The 25,193-nt window shown below is 42.3% G+C and overlaps 1 protein-coding gene across 2 annotated transcripts in view; it reads left to right on the forward strand.

Moving 5' to 3' along the window:
* Positions 1-9,049: 9,049 nt before the first annotated feature.
* LONRF1 (LON peptidase N-terminal domain and ring finger 1) overlaps positions 9,050-25,193 on the forward strand; it is a 38,200-nt gene continuing 22,056 nt past the window's right edge. The window contains exons 1-6 of one of the 2 annotated variants that reach the window (XM_034772003.1): positions 9,050-9,937; positions 14,473-14,591; positions 21,369-21,491; positions 22,258-22,404; positions 22,956-23,196; positions 23,284-23,380. In XM_034772003.1, coding sequence (XP_034627894.1) covers positions 9,316-9,937; positions 14,473-14,591; positions 21,369-21,491; positions 22,258-22,404; positions 22,956-23,196; positions 23,284-23,380 — 1,349 coding nt within the window. In that variant the 5' untranslated portion in view covers positions 9,050-9,315. Of the gene's footprint in view, positions 9,938-10,232; positions 10,346-14,472; positions 14,592-21,368; positions 21,492-22,257; positions 22,405-22,955; positions 23,197-23,283; positions 23,381-25,193 lie in introns of those variants that run through there. The other variant, XM_034772004.1, reaches the window with a different exon arrangement.

The following is a 25,193-nucleotide window of genomic DNA, read 5'->3' on the forward strand; positions in this document are numbered from 1 at the left end:
AACAGACAGGCTGAGGGGTGAATGCCACATAATACCCTCTCCATTAGCCTCTCAATGTGACTAGCGCATTGCACAAGTCAAACGCCACCACTTTAAATTGCCACAAGCCTTGTCCTGCTGTGAAAGCAGGGTTTTTTTCCTCCACTTTTTGGTTTCCACTTCCACTTGCCAATATCCTTTTTTAAGATCCAGTGTGGAAAAGCAGACTGAATCTGCTACACCATCCAAGGCATCATCTATTTGTGGTCATGGATAAGAATCTTTTAGCCTTCTTCAGTGGAGGTTCTCAAAAGGCGTCTGGATAGCCATCTGTCTTGGATGGTTTAGATACAACAAATCCTTCCTCTTGGCAGGGGGTTAGACTACATGACCCTTGCAGTCCCTTCTAACTCTATGATTCTATGATTTAATTTAATTTTCTGCAATCCACACAAAATCTGGTGCTGCCATCTTTTCTCTTCACCAGAACTACAGGTGAGGTCCAAGGGCTAGTTGAAGGCTCAGTTATGTCTTCCTCATACACTTCCTCAATGGCCTGTAGTGTTTCTTCCCTTTTTGCTACTGGTAACCAGTAAGTTGGCTGTTTAAGGGTTAGTCCCCGTCCCCCCACCAAGTACCAATCTTGTACTGTACCAGTGCAGTACAACCTATAAGCTTTGTTAGATCAGGAGAACTACTCCTGATTCTTAACCAGAAAGTCTCTTAGAAGTCTCTTAGGCCTGGTCTACACTAACCCCCCAATTCGAACTCAGGTACGCAAATTCAGCTACGTGAATAACATAGCTGAAGTCGACGTACCTTAGTTCGAACTTACCACGGTCCAGACGCGGTAGGCAGGCTCCCCCGTCGACTCCGCGTACTCCTCGCACCGAGCAGGATTACTGGAGTCGATGAGGAGCACTTCTGGGTTCGATTTATCGCGTCCAGACAAGACGCGATAAATCGAACCCAGAAGTTCGATTGTCTGCCGCCGAACCAGCGCGTAAGTATAGACAAGCCCTAAAGGCTGTTCCCCATTTAAATGTACAACACTGCCCTGGAATAGGTCCAATAGGAGCTCTCCGCATTCACCTTCCCCCTTGTAGTTTACTTCTATATCAGTGTTTAACAGATGCATCGGCCCACATTTTGCAACAGCAGTTCCCTTTTTTACTATTTGTTGTTTGTCAGAAACATCCAGCAAATGAACTGGGATCAGTTCTTGTTTTAGATCCCTAGAACTTTAGTAGATAAAATTCCCTCAAGAACCTGGATCTCAAAACAGATTTCAGCAACTCCCCAATTTTCCCTTGCTGGAAAGCTACCACAACATATAGCTCTTATAATGGTTTCTGCCCCTTGGAGCAGGACAACTTGCTCATTGCAAACCAATTGCCTACAAACCATTTGTCTCATCTAGGCCATTGTGAAGGTCAATACTATTATGGTCACCACTTTTACAAGACTACGATACATTTTGTATAAAGCGTGCCTTGTAAGATATCATTTGAAAACACTTAATCTACTGAATATTGTTGTCCTGGTAAAATGTGGGCATCAACATTGTATGAGAATTTATTAGATTCTACTATGTATCATTGTTATAGCATGCTCCAAGGTTCAGACAAGCAGCTCCAAACCAGTTTTTCAGAGACAAAAGCTCACTGGCACCCCAGCCAGGTGTTAAAGAGCAATGAGTAAGGCTACGATTATGTCACGGAGCTCATGAAATCCATGACTTCCATTGACCTCTGTGACATTTTCTGCCCCGGGGCTGGAGCTCCCACAGCAGTTACCTGCCCCCGCCCTGGTGGGGAGACCTCACCGCTGCCCAGACGCAGCAGAGGACAGGGGGCAGGCAGACCCCGCAGCTACCCAGCCACAGCAGACAGCGGTGACTCCCCACAACTGCCAAGCTGCGGCAGGCGGCCGGCAGGGCCCCACTACTGCCCAACCATGATGGGCATTGGGGGAACCCCCTGCAGCTGCCCATCTGCAGCAGGGCCCCCCCCACAGCTGCCCAGCCATGGTGGGCAGCAGTGACTCCCTGCATCTGGTGGACCCCGCAGCAGTCCAGCCCCAAAGGCAGGGAGACCCCATGGCTCCCACGCACTGCAGCAGTAGGGGAGCTGGTAACCCCAGCAGCAGTGGGTGCTGAACCCTCTTACCCCTTTTGCCAGGGATATTTTTAGTGAAAGTCAGAGACAGATCACAGGCTTCCATGAATTTTTGTTTACTGCCTGTGACCTGTCCATGACTTTTACTAAAAATATTCGTGACAAAAACTTAGCCTTAGCAATGAGCAGCTTAAGCACTGGGATGGTGTAAATAAGAAATTTACATTTCATTTCAGAGACTGTTCAGACCTCACATACACAAGAGACTGTCTCCTCCCCAGCGGGGGGTAATCCTCAAATAGGGGTGTAAGTATGCAAAACAGTGGCCTCCACCTGACCTCTCCTTCTCCTATATTTCTGCTCATAACATCAACAAACACTTGAAGGACTCTGAACTGGGGGAGAGGTCCCTGGCTGAAAGGAAATCCAGCCTGAGAAAGATACTTGCTCTAAATCCTATTAGCTTGTTAAAGTTTAGGAATTATCTTGTGTTATCTTTTTATTTTGTTTTGTAACTAATCTTGACTCTTATGTATTATCACTTATAATCACTTAAAATCTACCTTTCTGTAGTTAATAAACTTATTTTATTGTTTTATCTTAACCAGTGTGTATTTAGATTAAAGTATGCGGGAAACTCCATTTGAGATAACAAAGTTGGTGCATTATCATTTTCTTTTGTTGAAATGACAGACTATGAGCTTATACTGTCCGGGGGATACTGTGCAATATAATATGCACATTTCTAGGGTCAAGGTTAGGACTAAGAATATGTAGGTGTCACCCTATAAGTAATTTATGAGTGGCTAGCTAGTAGCACTCTATATTGTGTGGCTGGGAGCAAGTTACATGCCGGAGGCTGTGTGAGAGAAGAACCTGGAGAGATGGTTGTTCAGCAGCAAAGCAGTGTAAGTGGTATCCCAGGGTAGAGAATTAAGGGGGCACAGCTGTTCAACACTCTTGATTGAATGCTGGGGAATGTCACAGCCATATTTTAAAAGGAATTTTCACAGACTAAATTTGTATGACACCTTTCCTGGAATTGATTACACAGTTACTAGCCATAGAGAAATCCAAGCCAATTAGCTCATTCATTCTTTCAGCCACACAAAACTTCTTGCTCAAATTTTATAGGTCCAATCTTCAGACCCAATTTTCCCAGTTTTTGAATAGGTACCCTTGGTCCAGTCAGTCTCCACTTGAGACTAATTAGGCAGTTCAGTTTTGGATCCCCTATTCTTTAGGGTGTCAGGGTTCCCTCCCCACTCTGAACTCTAGGGTACAGATGTGGGGACCCGCATGCAAGTCCCCCCAAGCTTATTTCTAGTAGCTTAGGTTAAAAACTCCCCAAGGCACAAATGCTTCCTTGTACCTTGGATTAGGTAACACTGTCACCACCAAGTCATTAGACAAAACTCAGGGAAAGGACCACTTGAAGTTCCTACTCCCCTCTAATATCCTCCCAAGCCATACACCCCCTTTCCTGGGGAGGCTTGAGAATAAACAAGATGAGCACAGACCAACCTTGGGTTTTTTTAGGACACTAAAAACAAACAAACAATCAGATTCTTAAAAAAACAGAACTTTATTAGAAAGAAAAAAAGGTAAAAGAAGCACCTCTGTAAAATTAGAATGGAAGATAATCTCACAGGGCAATCAGATTCAAAACATAGAGGATTTCCCTCTTAGCAAAATTTTAAAGTTACAAAAAGAAAACCAGGAATACACCTCCCTCTCAGCACAGATAAAATCACAAGCCAAAATAAAAGTAAGCTGACACATTCCCTTGCTAGTACTTACTAATTCTAATGACAGGTTTCAGAGTAGCAGCCGTGTTAGTCTGTATCCGCAAAAAGAACAGGAGTACTTGTGGCACCTTAGAGACTAACAAATTTATTAGAGCATAAGCTTTCGTGGACTACAGCCCACTTCTTCGGATGCATATAGAGTGGAATAAATATTGAGGAGATATATATACACACATACAGAGAGCATGAACAGGTGGGAGTTGTCTTACCAACTCTGAGAGGCCAATTAAGTAAGAGAAAAAAAACTTTTGAAGTGATAATCAAGATAGCCCAGTACAGACAGTTTGATAAGAAGTGTGAGAATACTTACAAGGGGAGATAGATTCAATGTTTGTCTCTACGCAAAAGAATTAATGGACACAAATCTGACATCAGGAATCATAATACTCAAAAACCAATGGGAGAACACTTTAACCTGTCTGGCCATTCAACGTCAGACCTGTGGGTGGCTATCTTACAACAGAAAAACTTCAAAAACAGACTCCAATGAGAGACTGCTGAGCTGGAATTGATATGCAAACTAGACACAATCAACTCAGAATTGAATAAGGACTGGGAATGGCTGAGCCATTACAAACATTGAATCTATCTCCCCTTGTAAGTATTCTCACACTTCTTATCAAACTGTCTGTACTGGGCTATCTTGATTATCACGAAAGCTTATGCTCTAATAAATTTGTTAGTCTCTAAGGTGCCACAAGTACTCCTGTTCTTTTTACTAATTCTAATGGAGTTGGATTGCTTGCTTTCTTGATCTGTGTCTAGCAAGCACCCAGAACAGACAAAACAAAGCCGCCTTTCCCCCCCCCCCCATTTGAAAGTATCTTGTCCCCTTATTGGTCCTTTTGGTCAGGTGCCAGCTAGGTTACCTGAGCTTCTTAACCCTTTACAGGTAAAAGGATTTTGTGCCTCTGGCCAGGAATTTTATAGTACTGTATAAGGTTGTTACCCTTCCCTTTATATTTATGGCATCTGGTCTAATAACTTACATTTGAGCCTTTGTCAACTACTCCCATACAGATAACAGATTATATTATACAATTAATAGCCAAACTCTGCTTATTATTTAACTGCCCAGATCTAAACAAAAACTTTGGGTTTCATACTTGTACCTCCATCAAGCTTTGCCTCTTCAGTGTAGTGTTCCCCATTTTCCAGAATTGGGACAGAAGCCTTTGCTAGACATCTTCAACTGTCTTGGCCTGCCTTCAATTTATAGCAATCCTTCTTTGTGGCTACTCTTGTCATAGTACCAGCACATAACTGAACTGTTTGGCAATAATGCAAAAAAGCAATTTTTTTTTAAACAAACCACATATATTTGTTTGAATTGTTCAGTAAAATCATGAACCAGATTAGAATCCACTCTTTATCATACATATTAGACACAGAACTGTACTTACAGGGCTAATGCTGATCAGTTTCCGTCTTCCTCACTAGTGGTTGCTTCCTCTTCTGGTGAACTACTGCAAAGAAAGATTCAAGTTCTGTGGCAAATTCCACAGTCTCTGGTGTCCTTTTGCTGATCTTGATCTGCAAGTCCAACTCCAGCTGTCCATCTATAAACTGGTCCATTGCCAAATGCCTCTACTTCTAGCTCTGCCAGGCTAGCTCAAAACTGCATGCTAAGGGCCTGTATCAGGTCTGGATAAGCAGTCTCTTTTCTGGGGGTAAGTTCTGCAGGACAGAAAGAGCTGGGACCCCTAAATTAGCTGCTTGAAACCTTCCTTTCTGTCCCACTTACCACCCATTCATTTTAGTTGAATTGAGCCAATAAGTCTCCCAGGGAGCTTTTTTCCCCTTAAAGATACGGAGATTTTGCATTATTTGAACCGGGAATCCTCCAGATGCTTCTTTAGTTACTTTTGTGAAACTTCCAGGTCTTACTTTAAATTCGTTTGTGAAGGGTCCAGCTCCTGTGTTAGGGTGACCAGACGTCCCGATTTTATCGGGACTGTCCCGATATTTCCTTCTTTGTCCCACGTCCCGAACGACGTTCAGTCGGGACACTGGACAAAAAAGCAATTTTGCCCTCCGCTCCGGCGCTCAGCCCCCCCCCCCCCCGACTCCACCCCCTCCTTCCCCCATTGGATCCCTCCATGGAGGGAGGAGGTTAGGAGGAGGGATGTGTGGAGGGGGGATGGAGTGAGGAGGGTCGGGCAACTACCAGGAGCGTGGGAGGGGAAGGGAAAGTTGCCGTGGCTGCCGGGGGCTAGCTGGGCATGGCCCGGGCTGCGTGCAGGTAGCAGCCAGGTCTGGCTCTGGCCCGGGTGGGCAGCGCGGACCGGGGGCGTGGGCCGCCGGAGACACGCGGCGAAGAGGGGCTGCGGGGGCGAGACTTGTCCCAGGCGGGGAGGCCGGCGGACGGGGCGAGGGGCCAGCCGGGGTCCCCATAAACTTCCCTGCCGGCAGCGGGACGCGCCGCATGTGCCCATGGCGGGCTGGGAAAAGCCCTGGCTCCTGCCCGTTGCCCAGCCTGGAGCCCCGGGGAGCCCCTCAGGTGACCGGCCGCTGCTGTGGCTCGGCTGTGCCAGCCCCGGCCCCCTGCACGCCCGTGCCGCGCTGACCCCGGGTCCCCGGCTCACATGCACCTCAGCTTACCGGTGTGTCGCCCCTCCCATGCCCTCTTTATCCCCAGCCCCCTCTGCATCGGGGCCAGCTTTTGCCCTGGGGTGGGCAGCACGTGCGGCCGGCGCGGCTGGGACCTGCTAATGCCCCCCACCCCTGCAAAACTGCTTTTTTTTGCTCTGCCGCCCTTTTTTTTGCTCCCCCCCCCCCCCCCCCCGATATTTCATCCCTGTGATCTGGTCACCCTATCCTGTGTTAAGTCTTGTTTTACATCCTGATGCCCATTTTTGATTCCTACAAGCACCTCCATTAATTGTTCTATCTTACTGTGACGGTGCTGCCCATGGGAGCCAGCTGAGGTCACTCAATTAGGGTGAGCTGCAAACAAAACGGGGCAGACAAACCCCAGAAGCTGGTGGATATTCCAAAACTTAGTTTACCAAGCCAGCACAGAACAGAACAGCTTCTATAGTGCCTCACTGGTTACTCAGAAGTCCAAACAATGCAGTTCCCTTAAAGTACCCAGCCTCAGGCCTCCATCCAGACACACACGTCAGATATGATGATGATTACTGAAAATCTTATCTCGTCATATAAAAGAAAAGGTTCTTCCAATCCCAAAGGATCAGCCACATACCCAGTTTCAATTATAACTTAGATCTTACCCAAAATACACGCTTATAGCCAATTCTTATTAACTAAACTAAAATTTATTAAAAAAGAAAAGAGAGAGAGTTGGTTAAAAGATCAATATACATACAGACTTGGATTCAATTCTTGAGGTTTAGATACATAGCAGAGGTGAGCTTGTAGTTGCCAAAAGTCCTTTTAGATATAGTCCATAGGTTATAGTCCAATGTCCATATTCAGGGTGGCTCGAGTCAATGACTGGGGATCTCAGTCCTTGTTGCTTAAGGTTTCCCCCTCTTGAAACCCAAAGCAGATCTGAGATGCAGAAGGATCGTGTCCCAAGGTTTTTATACATTTCCAGCAGCCTTTTGGCCTGAGAAAACAATAGGCTCAACTTTCCTCCTTCTAAACATCATGGCAATTAACACAGGATAATTTATCCATTAAACAGTTCAGATACAGGTTACCACAACCTTCAAAGAGACGTATAGACAATAATACTATTTCACTTAAGTATCTTTCTAAATACTGATACTCCTTTTTTGATCTTTGAATCAAAGCTATAGCAATAGACAAGACTCGTTTGCTTACATCACAAACCCTGAGCAAAACATCTACCCTTTTATGTCTAACAATGCAGACTTGCATTTCAAAGCTCTATTCATTTACACATCTTCCTAACCAGTCACTAAAGTTCGGCCATGGGTTAGGTCAGTCTGGGAGGTAATTAACTCTTTCTGGCCCTGTCACCTTTCAATGAGATATTATATTACACTCATAACATCACACTTGATTTAACAGCTCACAATCTCTCTCTTTGGAAACTAGATCCCACCTCTAACACAGTTGTTGTCCCTCTTTGATGTGAACAGCAACTCAAAGTTGAGAATCTCAATGATGCTTCATTTAGAAGTAGACATTGAAGGAGTCTAGTATTTTTGGATGCAACTTTATTTACAAAGAATATGTAGAATCCCACTTTATGCAGGAGGCACAAATGGAGCAATTATTTAGCTTATAGCCCCAAGCCTCTTCAGCTAACAGACCCAAACACACTCACTCTAGCTTTTTCTAGCCTACTGCTTGGCTTTCCTGCTTCTCTCTCTGTTCTTACCTGTCCTCCCTTCCCCCCTGTTCTCCCCAACACCTACCCAAAGTGCTACTCCACCAAAATCTCCTGCACACACCTTTCATCTGAGGAGGGGGTTTATGCTTACAGTTATGTTCATGATAAGTGTGACCCTTCAATCTCAATGGGGTTTTAACTCACCCCCTAATTTCACCCAGCTCCTAACAGAATAGGGCCTAGCACAGCAGGATCCTGGTTCCTGAGAAGGGCTCCTAGACTTTACAGTAATATAAATAATAAGAAAGCTTCACTCCCAAATGAAATGCTGAAGGTTACAGTGCCTCACTGAGTGCTGCCCGGGGTAGTTTGGCACCTGCAGATCACTCAGCACAGGCTGGAAGAAGCATCTTGCTCTCTTGAGAGCCAGAGTCAGGCACAGGCACTGTTTAGAGCTATTTGAAAAAACTGCACGGGTGTATTTAGCTGGGGGTGGGGGGCAGGTTCTGTCATACTAGAGGGCGCTGTAGAGCACAGAGGTTCAGGCATTTTTAGCACCACTGGGCTGTTTCTTCTCCGCTTGCCTGTCTGCTGGAGCCTCTTGTACTGCCCCCAGAACACCTCCTTACCGCTCCAGCCATGGGGACCTGAACGACCTCCCTACCTGCGAGCGCCCCACACGCACCGAGTCTCCGCCCATTCCCCTAGGCCCTGCCCACCACCCCGGCGGGCTCCTCCCTCGGCTCTAGGCCCCGCCCTCTCTTCGCTAAGCTATGGCACGCGAGGAGCGTCGAGCTGTGTTTTGTAATCTCCTCCGCCCCCTCCCCCACGCCGTGCCGCTCAGCCAATGGAGAGTGCACGTTGTGGTCAGGTGACGCAGCTTTTTATGTAAGCCAGCGGCGGGTCTGCGGCGATTTTTGAAAGGGGGTTACGGTCTAACGGCCGCTCCGCGAAGCTTCTGCTATAGGGCGCGCGTGTGTGCTGCGCCCGTCACCCGCTTAAGTGTCTACTCCCCCTTCCCCCCCCCGTCGCGAGTGCCTCGGGGCCGTGCGCAGAGCAGAGCCCGGCTACAGCCACGCCGCGAGGAGCGCCACACCCCCCTCTGGGATCCGACGGCGAGCGGGGCAGGGTGGGGGCTCGCAACAGGATGGCGTCGTCGTCGGTGGTTGTGAGCTCGGAGGGGTCCCCGGAGCCAGGGGGCAGCGGGTGGCCCCGCGCGGAGTCCGAAGGGGAGCAGGAGCGGCTGCTGCGGCGCGGGGAGCTGCTGGCCCTGGGGAACCACCTGAAGGAAGCGCTGGAGACTTACTCGGCGGCGCTGCGTCTCGGGCCGCCTGCGGGACCCCGCCGCCTCGAGACCCTTGTGGACTGTCTGGTGCTGAACTACCGCCTCCGACAGGGGCTGGACTGGAGCCGGGACCAGGGGGCCCGGGAGGAGGGAGGCGACGCGGCCGCAGGGCCGCTGACCTGCTGCGGCTGCCGGGGCTTCCTGGGCGAGCCGGTGACCGCTCCGTGCGGGCACAGCTACTGCCGCCGCTGCCTCCGGAGGGAGCTGCGCTCCCGCTGCCGCCTGTGCCGGGACCTGCTGCTGCCGCCGGCCGGGGGTGGCCCCGCCGCCCAGCTCCGGACCAGCGTCGTCCTCAGCCAGTTGGCGGAGAAATGGTTCCCGGCCGAGTGTGAGAGGGCGCGGACCGGCAACCTGCTGGGGGAGCTGCTGAGCCAGGGGCGCTTCCGAGAGAGCCTGAGCGCCGCCAGCCAGGCCTTGCTAACAGGTAATGGGCAGCGGGAGAGGCTCAGCTTGCGCGCTGGGCCCTGGCACGTTTCTCCCCCCCAGTCTGCACCCGGGGGGCAGGGAACCCGCTTCGGTTTAGTGACAGTTGGCGCGACAGGGCGAGACTTGGTTCCTCGGGTGTGCCGCAGGGAGCTGAGTGCTCTTGTCCGTCTCCTGTCACTCCATCTCCACCGTGCCCCTCTCCTCCCCTCACAGCTCAGTCGGGGAGGAGTCGGCGCTGTAATGAAGTAAGCTGCCGAAATCACGAGGGGAAGCTGGCACGGATAGGCCCTTTGAAACAAGTCTGAAGTTTGCTAGAGCTCCAAGAGTTGACTTTTCTAATGTCGCTAACTTACTACGGGAACGAGCAGCGACAGAGCCGATTGTGGGGCTGCATGAGGGCTGTCTGGTGAGCAGATACACGGAGGGGTACTTGTGGAGTGGGCACGCTGCCCCTCTACTGCAAACCTTTTCCCAGGCCAGCTTTTTCCGTGCCTCCGACATAGACCCTGTTGGACGGTGACAGGGTATTTTAGAACCATGCCTGCTGTATGTGCATTGTTTCTAAAGAGAAACCTGTTTTCCCAGCCTCTCAAGTATGTCACTGAGACAATTCCCAGCAGGCCAGGCCTAGTTGCATAAGCAGACGGGGCATGGAGGGGGACAGGTTGTGTAATGCTAGTGACATCACAGATGGGTGTGGTAGGCGTTTTATAATACACTGTTGCTAGAGAGGGCAAGGGGGGAGGTGAAAGGGTGTGCTTGGATTATTATTTATTGAGTACTGACAGTAGCTTGGCTCTGTACAGACTCATATGTGATCACTGTATCAGTGAGGTTAGTCTAGCTCACCCAAGCATTTTGATACCATAGAGATGAGCAAGACATAAACACCTAGACAGAAACAATGCCAGGTTCCCTCTTATGGTGCCTTAGTTCCGGTATGGAAGACTGAATTTGGTTAAGTTCTAGTCTCTTTATTTTTACAATGGTTGTTCAGAAACTTAGTCTGAAATTATACCTTTTTAACATTTGGTTTTAGTACTTGGGCACTGCATTTATGGAATTGCCAGCTGCAGGGGGAAAAAAAGTTTAGATATCAAGCTAAACATATTCATTTGACAGAAGTTTCTTTTCTAATCCATATTAGGGAGAAATGTTAGCTGCCATTTCAGAATAAACTGTTGTCAAAATACACTCCTGTTTGAAATATTCTGTTCAAATCTTAAACTTCTCTTGGGAGCATAATATGTGTGGATGTTTGATTGTAGCAGTGTCCTAAACTATTTTTTAGTACAGTTGTAGCATCCTGTGTTAGTCAGGCCAAAGAAGCATGGAGTGTTGAGTGATTTATTAAATCTAGGAACTTCTTAAGAATTAAGTATTTTATTTTAATACAGAATTTGGCATTGTGGCACACACACATAAAAGGTAATCAAACAAATGAAGTAAAATCTAAATGGCTTTTGGATTGTAAATGGGTCTCTGTGATTATAAACATTTATGGTTTAGGATTTTTGAGGAAGTGGAAGAAGAGATGGATTTTTCTGGTTCGACATTAAGAACCTAAGGGATCTCTCCTCCTCCTCCTTGCCATGGCACTGCTTATGGCTCTGACTGTCATAATATTTGAGGTGTCTATGAATGAAGAGTTTTTTAATTACATTGTTGTACCAAGTTTACATTTAGGTTTGGGTTTAACAAATGGCAGGTAAAACCTGAAAACATAACTTTCAGTCTTAATATTTATCCATAGTTTTCTTATGCAGATTATTCATGCATATATTAGATTGCAGATTTAGAGATTTGCTCAGACCACGATCCTTTCTACATTCTTTTCCTTTGTATAGCCCAAAAAACTCAGTGTTCTAAGTGCTGACTGATTATACAATAAAAGTTGTTACTCCGTGTGGTAGTTCTAATGTGTTAGAGGTGTTTGACAGCTGTATAAATCTATATTAGATGTCATACATATTTAGGGACCTTTAAAGTCATTGATCTGTGAGTGTGTTTTTACAAAACATTGCTGTAAAGTAAATAAGGTAGATATAGAATTCTGTTAGTATATATTCTGAGCTATTGGCTTGGCAAGGTTTTTTTTCCTCCAGCAACATAGAGGAATTCTCACAAAGGCTCAGAGTTCGAGAGAGAGGGAAATATTAGCTTACTCTTTTTAAAAATAATTCCCTTAGTTCAGATGTGTTTTAAAGAAGCTTTTCTCCTTGTCATCCCATCTTAGTTCCACTTTACCCAGACATACAGTCCAATATCTGATTGACATAAATCTGTTGCCCTAAATTGAACTTGATGCCATAAACTCTGCTTTAGTCAGGTTGAAAGAGAAGATGAGTTAACTGCTTTTAATAACTGTCTCCTATTATTTGGGATGTTAATTAATTGTAAACATGGAAGTTTGCCCCTAACTCTTCACAAATGTGGGGATGGGTAGTTCTTATGCTGATTAAGTTGAAATGAAGTAGAAGTCATTAAAGGGATGTGGTCAGGTTAAAATAAGAATAAAGACATCTTGAGTCTTTTAGCTTAGCATGTACCTCCTATCCCCCACATAACTGATATAGGTGCAACTCCACCACTTATTAGTAAATTACACTGTAATCATAAATAGTGTGATTTGAATTTCATAGCTTTCTTTTTGCCTTGGGTATTTTCATAACTTATTTCTTTTAGCAGATCCAAAATACCATAATACTTATTTGATTCCCTCCCGAATAACATTTTAATTCAGTGAAACTGAAAGTTTTGGAGTACAAATGTATTTCTTACAGTTTATGCTGCTTGCTTATTTTTTTGATATCTTTGTACAATTAAACTGGCTAATTGTATTCTCACTTCCGTAGTTTGTAATAGAACAGTGGTTTGATGTTTGCAATCTAGATGTTGCATGGATATATTTTTAGTTTTTCTAAAAAAACATATGCTTAACCTAAAGTTGGGGCCAAAGCTGACCTGACAGTATTTCTTTAAGCATTGCAATTCTGGGACAAAGGCTTAAAAACAGCTTGCAGTTTTGCAAGTACAGTCACTCCCATTTGGAAATAGGATTTATGCCTGCTATATGCATGTGCATATTGGGTAGTTATTGGCTGATAACATGTTAATGGGCCACTTTACCTCAAATGGCCCCTTGAAATATGTAACTACTTATGCTAAACAATCTGTTTCACTTTGTATTTAGCTGTGACATTCCGGGTATGTTTCCCAAACCTGAAGATCTCTGTGTAAGCTCGAAAGTGTCTTTCTCACCAATAGAAATTGGACCAATAACATACGTACCTCACCCACTTTGTTTCTCTAATATCTGGGACCCAACACGGCTACAGCAACACTGCATACAGCATAATGTGGCATTTAGATTATGCTTACAAAATTACACGTGCAAATTTAGGCCATGATTTTGCAAACACTTTTACACACAAGTAACTTTACACATATGAGAAGGTCCACTAAAGTAAACTGGACTACTCACATGTGTAAAGCTAATAGGCATATTTTGCCAAATGGGTCCTTAAAGGCCTGATTAAGACCTTTAAATCATGGCCCATCATTTTGCACAACTCCACTCAAAACAACTATCCTATCCTCTTTTTGGAAAGGGAATTGGTGTGTACAGTGTGTTAAAAGGACACTGTCGATTCAGGTTAGACTTCAATTTATCATTTTCTTCAAAAAGTCTGGCAAATGAGGACTGGCAAGACCATAATATTAATAGAAATGTTCTGACATTTAAAATTCAAAATAAATTTTTATTTAAGGGACATTGTCGATTCAGAATCTAGTCAATAAAAAACAAGTTAAGTAATTTCAAGTACTATACTTGTTGCCAAGTCCCCTATCAATGCTTGTGGTTTTTTATAGTCTCATATTCCTTGAGACCTTTTCTCTATAACACCTGGAATCCTGACACACAGTAGTGCTTGAGAATTGCAGTGAAATTGATCAGTCTAACTTCCTGGCCTAGACAGAGTGAAATGTTAACTTACTTGTTACAGCAGAAAAGGTAAAAGTAAATTCGACTTTTTATAACAGGCATAAGTGCTTTGAACTAAAATGATTTCACTTTTCTCGGTAGTGTCTCAGTGTGAAGGTAAGAAATATTAAAAAAGTGTAAACAAAATTTAATGTACATGTGAATGCAAAACTAACTGTCCATGTTAAGTATATCACAAAATTTATTTGGCCTTCTTGAGTAGGTTTCAAATTTTACCTTTTTGTTCACTTTTATAACCAATAAGTAGTTGTAATAAGTTTTTTTTAAATTAAAACCTAAGATTATGTAAGTACATTAGAATGGACTATCTTTAAGATTTAAGGGAGGTTCCAAATATTTTGCAAAGCATTTGATGCAAACATTGTTTTTAAAACTGTTAAATTTAGGGAAGCCATTGCATTTTAAAAAAAATTGTCTAGCATGCTTGTGGGTTTTGTTGTCTTATAGGAATGTATAACTTATTTAGTTGGGTCAAAGTGTGTGTGTGTATGTATGTATATAAAACTAAAAATATATCTTGTTTTCAGATCCCAGTGACTTGATGTTAAGAGTTTACAGAGCTGAATCATATGCTGGCCTCCAAGAGTTTAAAACAGCCATAGAAGATCTAAATTTTATCATCTCTAAAATGTCAAATTGGCCAGAGGTAAGTTGGTTTGCAATCTTTTTTTTTTTTTTTTTTTTATTTAATCTGAATTTGTCTACAATGCTAAATTATGATCAAATCGCATCAAAATAATTTGGTTGACCCAGTTACTCTTACTTTATTTAAACTTTCAAATCAGTGTGGTCTAAATGCTTGGTTTAAAAAAAAAAAAAAACCCCACCTTTAAATCTGGGAGTCAGTGAGATGTGAAAAATACTGCTTTTCTGCATCCTTGTTTATATTTTTATCAATTTTGATTTTAAACTCTTCAGGGTGGAGGGAACCTCTTGTCCTTTTTTTTTTTTTCTTGTATGATAAATAGACCCCCCCCTCCAAAAAAAAAAAAATAGTCCGAATCCACCAGTGAGTCACAGGAAGGTTCTAGCTGGGTTGCCACGTTCCAGGCAATTTTAACTCATCACTGAGCCCTGGCTTAGGCAAACCTAAATTTCTTCTGGCCTGGAGAGGAGCTTGCGGGGCAGGAGAGTGTTGGAGAGCAAGCCTATCTCTCACTGACCCCACTGTGGGGGCTTCCATCCCTCAAGGGGCTCCCCGCTTGGACGTTGTGACCTGGTGCATGGTGTCTCAGTGCCACTTAAGTTTACTCTGGCCATACAGGTATGGCCAGGCCAAACCTTAGTGGTGCTGTAAACCCATGCACCAGGTTGCAGTATCAATCAGGTTTGGCTCAGCTACTCTCCTGTCATGGACAGGAGCTGCTGCCATTGTTGCAAGATGAGTATGTTGCGGGCTTGGTCTCCAGCTCCCCCTTACCTCTGCACCAGGCTGGGATTAGTGCAGTGCCTGCACTGGGAGTGCTATATGCAATGGTGGGTCAGTTGATGAGTCACCTTAGTAAAATGTTTGGGAACTCCTGGACAAGGCTAAAGCGGTTCCCTTTCAAACCAGAGAGAGTCTATTACCATTTTGTTGTTGTTAAATAGACAATGCTATTTTATTAGTATTAAGTTTGAAACTAGCTTGCTGTTACAGGCTCGGTTTTGACATGCCCTGTAGTTTGGCAAAACCTAACTAGCTGCCTGAAACTTCAGACTTCTGCTCTATGCTATCTTTCTAAAAAAAAAACTTGGATGAAGCATTTGGGAAGCAAGACAGTCAGAAGCTGAGGTGGTTTTCACTTCTGAAACATCTTGCTCATGAGTTTTTTGTTGCAGTTTTGATTCTAAAACAGCTTTTTGTAAGTCTGGATTTGTTTAAAATTGGTCTTGGTGTATTTGCGTGACTGTGGTGGGGTGAAAGAAGGGGGCGGGCAAGGCAATACATGGGTTGGAAGAATTTGGAAAGGATGGGGTCCCTATGGTTTGTTAGCTTTGCTTGGATTTCTGACAGAGCAGTTTGTTTGAGAATGGTGAAGCCTTGCAGAAATCTCAATGGTGTCCCTCTTTTTAGCTCCACCATGAACTGGAAATCTAATCATGTCCATAAACTACTTAAAAGTACTGTAGTTTCTAGTGCAGGGGTCAGCAACCTTTCAGAAGTGGTGTGCCGAGTCTTCATTTATTCACTCTGATTTAAGGTTTCACGTGCCAGTAATACAGTTTAATGTTTTTAGAAGGTCTCTTTCTATAAGTCTATAATATACAACTAAACTATTGTTGTATGTAAAGTAAATAAGATTTTTAAAATGTTTAAGAAGCTTCGTTTAAAATTAAATTAAAATGCAGGGCCCCCCAGACCGGTGGCCAGGGCCTGGGTAATGTAGGTGCCACTGAAAATCAGCTCACGTGCTGCCTTTGGCACACGTGCCATAGGTTGCCCACCCCCGTTCTAGTGTTATCTCTGCCCCTGAGTCCCCCTGGCAGTTTCTGTGGTCTTATAGGCACAGTATCCTGTTTTTTTTTTAAAGGTTTTTTTTCGCTGTCCTGTTGTATAAAAGACTTGCAAAAAGAGGAAAATGACTATATAGAAGAAATAATAAAACTGACTGCACAAAATGGAGTCAAATACACAATGTAAACAAACTAAAAACGAAGTGCTTTTCTGTATTCTTTGGCTGTAACAAAAGCAGTTTTTTTTTGTTTTTTTTTAAATGTTGGTGTTTCTTCAATATGTCTTTCAGTACCTGAAGGGGGAAAATTTTCAACAGCTATTAGTGAAAGTGATTTTGTCTTGTGATTTAAAAATTAAGATATTTCTTGTCTTAAAGTGGTTATCAAAAACTTCATGAAAGACCATCAGTGCCTTCAGCTCATTCATAAGGTGTGATAGTTACATAGGGTGAAAGATTTTTGATTCTCCAATATGTGTTTTCATGCTATCTAATTTTAAATGTTACCTTAATTTTGAATTTCCAGGCTTTCTTTTTGTTTTAAAAAGAGAAATGATTGTTCACTTAAGAGAAAACACTTAAATATAAATATTTACAAATTTAACTCCAGCTTAACAAATTCGTTGCTTGGGAATTGTTGATGACTTCGGATGTGGTACAGGTAGCTGTAATCACTTAAAGGCAGGATTGAATTATATCTGCAAATATCTCACTTTAGAGTTCTGCACTTAGTGTGAAAGTATAAGCATTTGCATTAAATTTTTTTCTCATTAAAGCATTTAAACATTAAATAATACTTGGAGTCCTCCTGTAAGGGGAGGTGCAGTTGTCAGGTGCCAGGACTAAAAACTTCAGATTTTTATATTGTTCTTGGAAGACATTTCTCTTCATACCTAGTTTTGAAGTAAAGAGACTCGTTTTCATTGTTAGGTAAATAAAACTACATTTTCCCCAAGCTCTTATCTGTCAATAAAACTAAATTTACAGAAATACTAAATGCTTCTTGTGGCAAAACTGGTTCAAAATGTGCTTTCAGAATGTATATTTACTTCTCCATATACCTGGAGAGAAACTCAGCTTCTTGTGAACAAAACTTTTAAAAAAAATTGAGTTTGCTCTATAGCTTCCTCCAACAAAGTCTGAAGACCTTTTTAGCCTCCATTCCTAAAAAGGTGGACATGTAAGAGGAAAGCCAGAATCCTTCCCTTTCCAAGAAATCTGCCTCATCTGAGTAGAGGCAGAAATTTCCTTAGGAGGAAATGTGCTTTCATCAAACAGCCATTGTAAGGAAACTATCACAGCCATTTGTTGTGGAATTATGGCAGTCACTCCATAGGTAAAGCTGCACTGAATTTCCTTTTTATAAATTTGGTTTTGGCCCACTTATCTAAAATTATTATAAAAAGTCATATTGGCCTCAATGTTGTTAGTTAGGAAAAATTGTAGCGAATTGGACAAAGTGTTTCCGAATTCTGATACCCTAAATGTGTACATCAGGATTCAAAAAGTCCTAGGTTTTCATCTTTTCATAGCAAAAAAACTTGAAAGGAGAGAGAATCTAGTTTATTGATTTGTAACTGAGATCTAGTTATCTAGTGCTCAGGAATAAAATTAGTTGATTAAAGTCAGATGTCAAAAGTTTTTAACTTTTGTATTTGGAGCATGAGCTCAAGTAAACTTTAATACTGCATATTACATGATTGCTGGAGACATGAGTTTTCAATTTTTAAAAAATGGTAAGTAGCTAGCTTTTTCTCTAGGTTAGAACAGAGGGCTTTGGCAGTGGGAGAATTGTCATCACTGGGGAGACTTGTCAATGGAAAAGGTAGCTGATGGGAGGGTGAGGGACCATTCATTAATTTAAAGCCTAGCCCAGGCCATGTGGAGCATCTTTTTGCTCTGTTCCAGCATCTCCTGCCCCCCCCCCCCCCACCTTGTACTGGTAGCTTAGACACTACTTCACAAATGCTGCAATTCTGACCAGTTGCCTGTTTTGGGATCAAGAAGGAATTTTTCTTCTTATAAAAGCCAAATTGGCCAAGGCCTGGGTAGTGCAGTTAAATAGGAGTAGGATTGAGTAAATAGTGAAAGTACTTGGTAAGGACATTAATTTGTTGCAACTTGGCAGTCCGTTTCCACTGGGGTTAAAAGGAATGGTTCCCAGAATAGAAAGACCTGGGATTTGGGCCTTGTGCTTATGGAATAAGGGGAGATCTTCATGGGCTGAGGTCCCCTACTTTAATACCTGCTGTCCCCCTTGTGGGTGGGATTAGAGTGATAGGACTCAGAAGAGCTGAGTTTTAGGGGTAAGCTGAGGAGAGTCTACTCCAAGTTGTGTTGTATAGTAGGACCCCACTGTAGCTCCCACACTGGACCCATTTAAAATGCCTGGTATTTATGAGTCTAGGTGACAGAGCAGGTAGTGCCCCTCTTCTGTGTTAAGTTGTAACTTTGTTATATTTATCCCTCAAAATCCATCCCTATATTTTTCCTCTTTTGCCATCATATCCAGATGAGACAATTTTTTCCACTCAAAGGCTTGTGGGATGGGAGGCGGCACATGGCAACACGTCTTTCAAGTCTTAGTATAGGGATTTTACCTTTTCCTGCAGTCCTCAAAAGTAAGTAGGAGAGTGTATCACACCATCTTACCCAGTCTCCCCTTCCTGTGGACCTCCTCAATAGGGGAATGCTGTTTCTACAGACCTTGAAATACAGTAAAACCTCAGAGTTACTAACTGATCAATCAGCCACAGACCTCGTTTGGAACCAGAAGTATGCAATCAGGCAGCGTCAGAGAAGGAAAAAAAGCAAGCACAATACAGTACTGTGTTAAATGTAAACTACTAAAAAAAAAAAAAAAAAAAAGATTTCATGGGGTAAGGAAACTCTGCTTGTTTCATTTAAATTAAGATGGTTGAAAGCAGCATTTTTATTCTGCATAGTAAAGTTTAAAAGGTGTATTAAGCAGGGTGGATAAAAATCAATGATTTAAAAAAAATCAAATTTGATTTTTTTATTTGTTGGATTTTTTTTATTTAAATCAGATTGTTCTAAATAAAATGCTTTTTGAGGAGAAAACTTAAGGATAGTTTTAATTAAGACACATTGTAGTTCAGAGTATCAGAGGGGGGTAGCCCTGTTAGTCTGAATCTGTAAAAAGCAACAGAGGGTCCTAAGACACTTTTAAGACTAACAGAAGTATTGGAGTATAAGCTTTTGTGGGTAAATGGCCACTTCATCAGACGCATGTAGGCATTCGTGGGCATTCACCCACAAAAGCTTATGCTCCAATACTTCTGTTAGTCTTAAAGGTGCCACAGGACCCTCTGTTGCTTATTGTAGTTCAAAGATATCTCATCATGGAATAGGGATTATAAAGTCTAATTCTATAGTATGAGACAATATATTCATGTAATGTTTAAGAAAAGTTTTGTAAATGAGTTCCAATAGTTCATGGATTTAGGGACCCAATCTTATGGGCTTCCACGGGCTTCTGTATAGATTATTTAGGTTAATCTTTCTATCTATCCAGTGGGACTTAGTGCTCAGTCTAGAAGATACCATCAGAGATGCTTAGTTTTGCAGTTCTCAAACTGTGGATTTGTTCTCCAGAGGTAACATGTTTGCTATTAACAAGCATGTTTTTAAATAAATAATATATAGATGTGAGAAATAACAGACCTCAACTCTGTGTACACAAATTTGCAGAGGGACAATAGAGTCAATCCCTTACCTCTCTCTAAAAGTGCAGAGTTTCAAAAAGTTCAATGAATAGAAGATTGTTGGGGGCGTAATAGATCTGGACAAGGAGAAGAAGTCTGGAGATAAATGTGAGAAGTGAAGGACATATGCTTGTTTTGTTAAAATATTGTGTTCTGTTGAAGGAAAAAAATCCAGAATACTTAATGTTGTTGTTTTAGTTAAATAAAACAATTTAAATGTCTGTCGGGTAATGTTCTCTTCCTAATACAGCATGGCAAGAAAATCCTCCAAATATTAATCATTAACCTGTTGGATTGGAGATAGTTCACCTCCAAGTGATTTAATAAATATCTGCTTCAGTTACTTTTGGTAACCAAACACTCATTCATTTTCTGATATAGCTGTAAAACTAATCTGAAAAGTTTTCAAAATTAATCGCTGTTTAAAAATGTATAGTGTGTACCTTCTAAAAATGAAACCTACCGTATATACTCGTTCATAAGCCGAATATTTTTGGTAAAAAAGTGACGCATCAGAGTGGGGGGTTGGCTTATAAACGGGTCTACTCCAAAATTTGATGATTTTAAACTCTATGGAATAATTGAATTGAATATCTAATACATTGTTGCTTTGTTTATCTGGAGCGTCTGCAGGCATGGAGCCCCTCAGCTCCCTGTGGCCGTGGTTCGCTGTTTCCAGCCAGTGGGTCGGCTTATGAAAGAGTCATACGGTTTTTGCTATTTTTACCTAATCATCTTGGGGGGTCGGCTTATAAACAAACGGGCTAATGAACAAGTACATACGGTACATCTATCTCTGAGTTGTGAAGAACATGTATTGAGTTTATAACAACCAACAAGAATGCACTTTTATGTAGAAAACCATGATTAAATCGAGTCTTCCTGACTAGTGATTTAAATTAAATCCACCCTGGTATTAAGTCAATGCTCAGTTGTAAACTTTTGAAAGAACAACCATAATGTTTTGTTCAGAGTTACGAACATTTCAGAGTTATGAACAATCTCCATTCCTGAGTTATAACTCTGGAGTTCTACTGTAGCTTTGTGGAGGAAGGAGACTAGAAAGCATGGTATGGTCCTCCTTTCTGTGGACCTTCTAAGGTCTGCAGAAGAGGCATATTTTCTTCCTTACCACAACATCTCTAATTCTCATCTCCATGTGAGATGGAAAAGACATGCAATGCCCTAGTGTGTCCCAATATTAATATTCTAGTTTCTTTAATGAAAGTATGAAAATATCAAATGTTACTTCTATATCTTCAGATTTACTTCAGGAAAGCGAAAGTGCTTCATGATGCTGGGTTTGTAGGTGATGCCTTACAACTGTTCCTACAGTGCTTATCCCTTGATGAGGATTTTGTTCCAGCAAAGCTAGAAGTGGAAAAGGTAACTTGTTTTTATAAACTGTGCTGCTCTCTCTCTATCTTAGGTGGCCCACTTTACTCTATAATCTGTCTTCAGTGTATTTATGCTCATCACGTCTGTAATTGTAAAATGAAGTTCAACTAAAGTTTGGGTGACTTTATTTTCACATATTTAATTTTCTGTGTAGAGGGTCCCAATGTACTTAGATGCAATAAGAGGTTGTGTGCCCATGTATTCCACAAAAATACCTTTATTTTTAAGTTGGGTTAGGGGAGAATATGTATATTTAACCCAGTTAGCTTTCTAGTTTGTATGGTTTTCAAGTAAAACAGAAATCAGATTTTCATACTTTCCAGTAGATCTCAAACACATTTGAGTAAGAAATCAAACACTTTCCTAAGCTTTTCATTCTATGGAAACAAATATCTCCACGCTGTCAACTTTGCACAATACAGATTAACATTTTTGCAGAACTGCATCTTGTTTAGTTACACCACACCTAAATAAGAGTTGGGCGCAGATGAGCATCACTTCCTGTAAGGGGGGAATTTAAGAGCTTAACTTGTGGATAAAGATAAAGATATAAACCTTTAATTAGGAGAAGAACTACTGAACTGAACTTGTGCTACAGCTGATTATAAGGAAGAGAATAAGTGGAAGGGTATATTTAAAATAAGAAATTTTGATACAAAGTAAGCTTCTTCATGGTGGTTATGTAGTTATATTAACTGAAGTTATAGCTGAATCTTTTCCCCACAATCTTAATGTTAAGATGTTTATCTTATAGACATTGTGTGATTTGCTGTCACCAGAAAATGTGAGAGAGAGTCTGAAGGAATCTGCTTGGACTTCACCTCATATTCGAAATAAACCTTTTACACTTGGTTCTGAAATGGAAGAGTCTGGCTGTAATCTACAGCTTTGTCCAGAGCAGGTAAGTAATGAAAACCATGTAGTATTATATGTATTTTTACCCTCGGTTAGTAGACAAACTCAGGGCATCAGAATTTAAGCTATTTATCAAACTTATTAAGCTCCTTTTCTATTGGACATATATGCTGCTACATCTTTCTTCCTGCTAGTTGTAGAATTTCTGGTTAGATTTCATGAATCAGCTGCAAAGTACTGTAATTTTTTGACAATTCAGAAGACACAATCTAGTGAACTTTTTCATTATTTAAGATTTAACGCTAATAGCTCCAAAATAAAAAGGGTATCATTATAGATTCATTTTCCAAATAAATTCTAAAATTATTTTCCTCTTTGAAGGAAACTGAGGCTTTTAATCCCTTTTTTAATTTCACCGAGTGCTTTCTTGACCTGTCAAATTCCATAGATCAATCATTGAGTCTGGCTGTGCAGTGGAGAAGATTGTTGATATCTGAATTTGGCTTCAACTTATTCATGTTCAGCTGTCATAAATGATTAGCCACAATTTGAAAATGAGAATAAGTATTGTTAATTTTGTTCATTTTATTTCTATAGAATTTAGGAGTGCCAGAGATAACAGTGGAGTCTTTCAGAGGAAGCCTAAATCGTGTACAATCTTCCCATGCTCTTAACTCAACAGAAAATCTTGCTAAAGGAGATGGATTAAAAAGGGTTTCTTCTGAACCTCTGCTTTCTAGCCAGGAAAAAGGTGCTCTCCTAAAAAGGAAGCTTTCCCTTTCAGAACAGGATGCAATCGTGTCTGAAGATGGAAGAAGCAAACATAAAAAACCAGGAGGTAAATAGCCACTTAATGTCAATGTTAGACATACTTGTTTTGATTTTTGTCTTGTCTTCAACCAGTATCTGCTCTTCTTCCTTTTAGAAACTACAAAAAGGGACACTCCACAAACCAGTGAAAATGCAACAGTTCCACAGCACTTAATTGATGTGGCAGATTTTGAGTGTTCTCTGTGTATGAGGTAATATTTACTATTTGTTTATCTTCCATGTGATATCTGCATTATAGATGTGGGCAGATATGTTTTGTTGTGTGCAAATTGAGGCAAAGAGGTTATGACTTGCCTTATTGTCTATTTTATTTGAGAATAGTGGGTGCGTGAGGTTCTGTGGCCTGCAATGGTCATGAAGTCATGCTTGATGATGATGATCCCTTCTGGCCTTATAGTTTGAGTCTGTGGGTATGTCTACACTGCAGTGTAAGCCCAGGGGTAGTAGAACTTGAGTTAGCAGACCCTGCACTTGTTAACCTAGAGCTTGCGCATGTTCGCTCATTTTTAATCCCAGGTTAGGAATTGTTGAAGTCCCAACCTGGGGCTTCAGTGTCTTCAGTGCATAATGTGAGCCTGAGTCCAACTGAGCCCTCCCAAAATATGGTTGCTCTAGCCCTGTGGTACTCCGACTAGGGCTCATGAGCCACAAGGGGCTCTTTAATGTCTCCTGTGGATCTTTGCAGCACATATTAAAATTATTCTGTGATTTTAATTATTAACCAATCTAAGTTATTAACTAAGCTTTTACTAAGTTAACCATTTGTAGTTGATAAAATACTAGGTCCGTTATTTTGCTATGAGAACTATATCTATTCAAAAACTAAATTTCCCTTCTCATACTGTTTGTAAATATGAATATATAGTACACCTCTACCCTGATATAATGCTGTCCTTGGGAGCCAAAAAAAATCTTACTGCGTTATAGATGAAACCGCGTTATATCGAACTTGCTTTGGTCCACTGGAGTGCGCAGCCCCGCTCCCCCGGAGCACTGCTTTACCGTGTTATATCCGAATTTGTGTTATATCAGGTCATGTTATATCGGGGTAGAGGTGTACTATAGTACATGAATTAACAAATTCACACTACTATGACTCTTTTGGGTAATGTTGATTGCTAATTTGGCTTCTGAATCAGGTTGGAGAATCACTGCTCTAGCCTTTTGTTCATGGTGAATGGTTGAAAAACTTTACTCTCCACTAACCTGGATCCTCCAGAAGACAAAGAAAGTTGGTCTGTGGGATTGTGGAATACTTTTGATGGATTCCCGGAGCACAAGTCCAGTGGAGCTGTGTCTACATTGCAGAACAGTAGGGCTTGAACCCTGGGTCCCAGTTTGACTCTGGCTTGTATCCTCCACCTCTATGGGGTCTTGGGACCTTGGTCTGAGCCCTGGGGTTAGTGTGATGTGCATGTACATAGAAGGAGGGGGATTAGACTTGAGCCTGAGTTCGAACCCTGGGCTTACGTTGCAGCATAGACATACAAATATCTAGACTTCTTGGGCCCTTGCTGTTATCCTTATTGTTGCAGACTAGTGGTCTGCACAGCAGTGTAAGCCTGGGCTCAGATCTAACCCTTTTGCATCCACACACCAATTGTTCTAAACTAGAGCTTGAACCTAGGGTCCCAGGACTCTGCAGGGCTAGAGAGTCCAAGCCCATGTTAAGCTGGGACCTAGGGTCTGAGCCCTGTTGCTTTCCTGTGTGCACGTGTCCCTGGCTTGACTTGATCCCAAAAGTCTTCTGGATGCACCCAAGAGTTCCTTGGGGAAAACTTTTAGTCCTCTCTGCACCAACAATCTGTGGTGCACTCTGTTGCCATACCTCCTTGTGCAGAGGACAGCAGCTCAGGTCAGTGTTAACCCATTATCTGCTGAACACTAGTCTGCAAGCACACTATCAGAGAGCCTGCAGGTTTTTAATGGAGAGCAGTCAGAAGAAGCTTTTTGCAAAAAGAGCTGCTTCCTGGTCACAACAGCAGAGCCAGATTTTGGTGCACA

The sequence above is a fragment of the Trachemys scripta genome, chromosome 5 (assembly GCF_013100865.1).
Source record: "Trachemys scripta elegans isolate TJP31775 chromosome 5, CAS_Tse_1.0, whole genome shotgun sequence".
Classification (NCBI taxonomy): Eukaryota; Metazoa; Chordata; order Testudines; family Emydidae; genus Trachemys; species Trachemys scripta.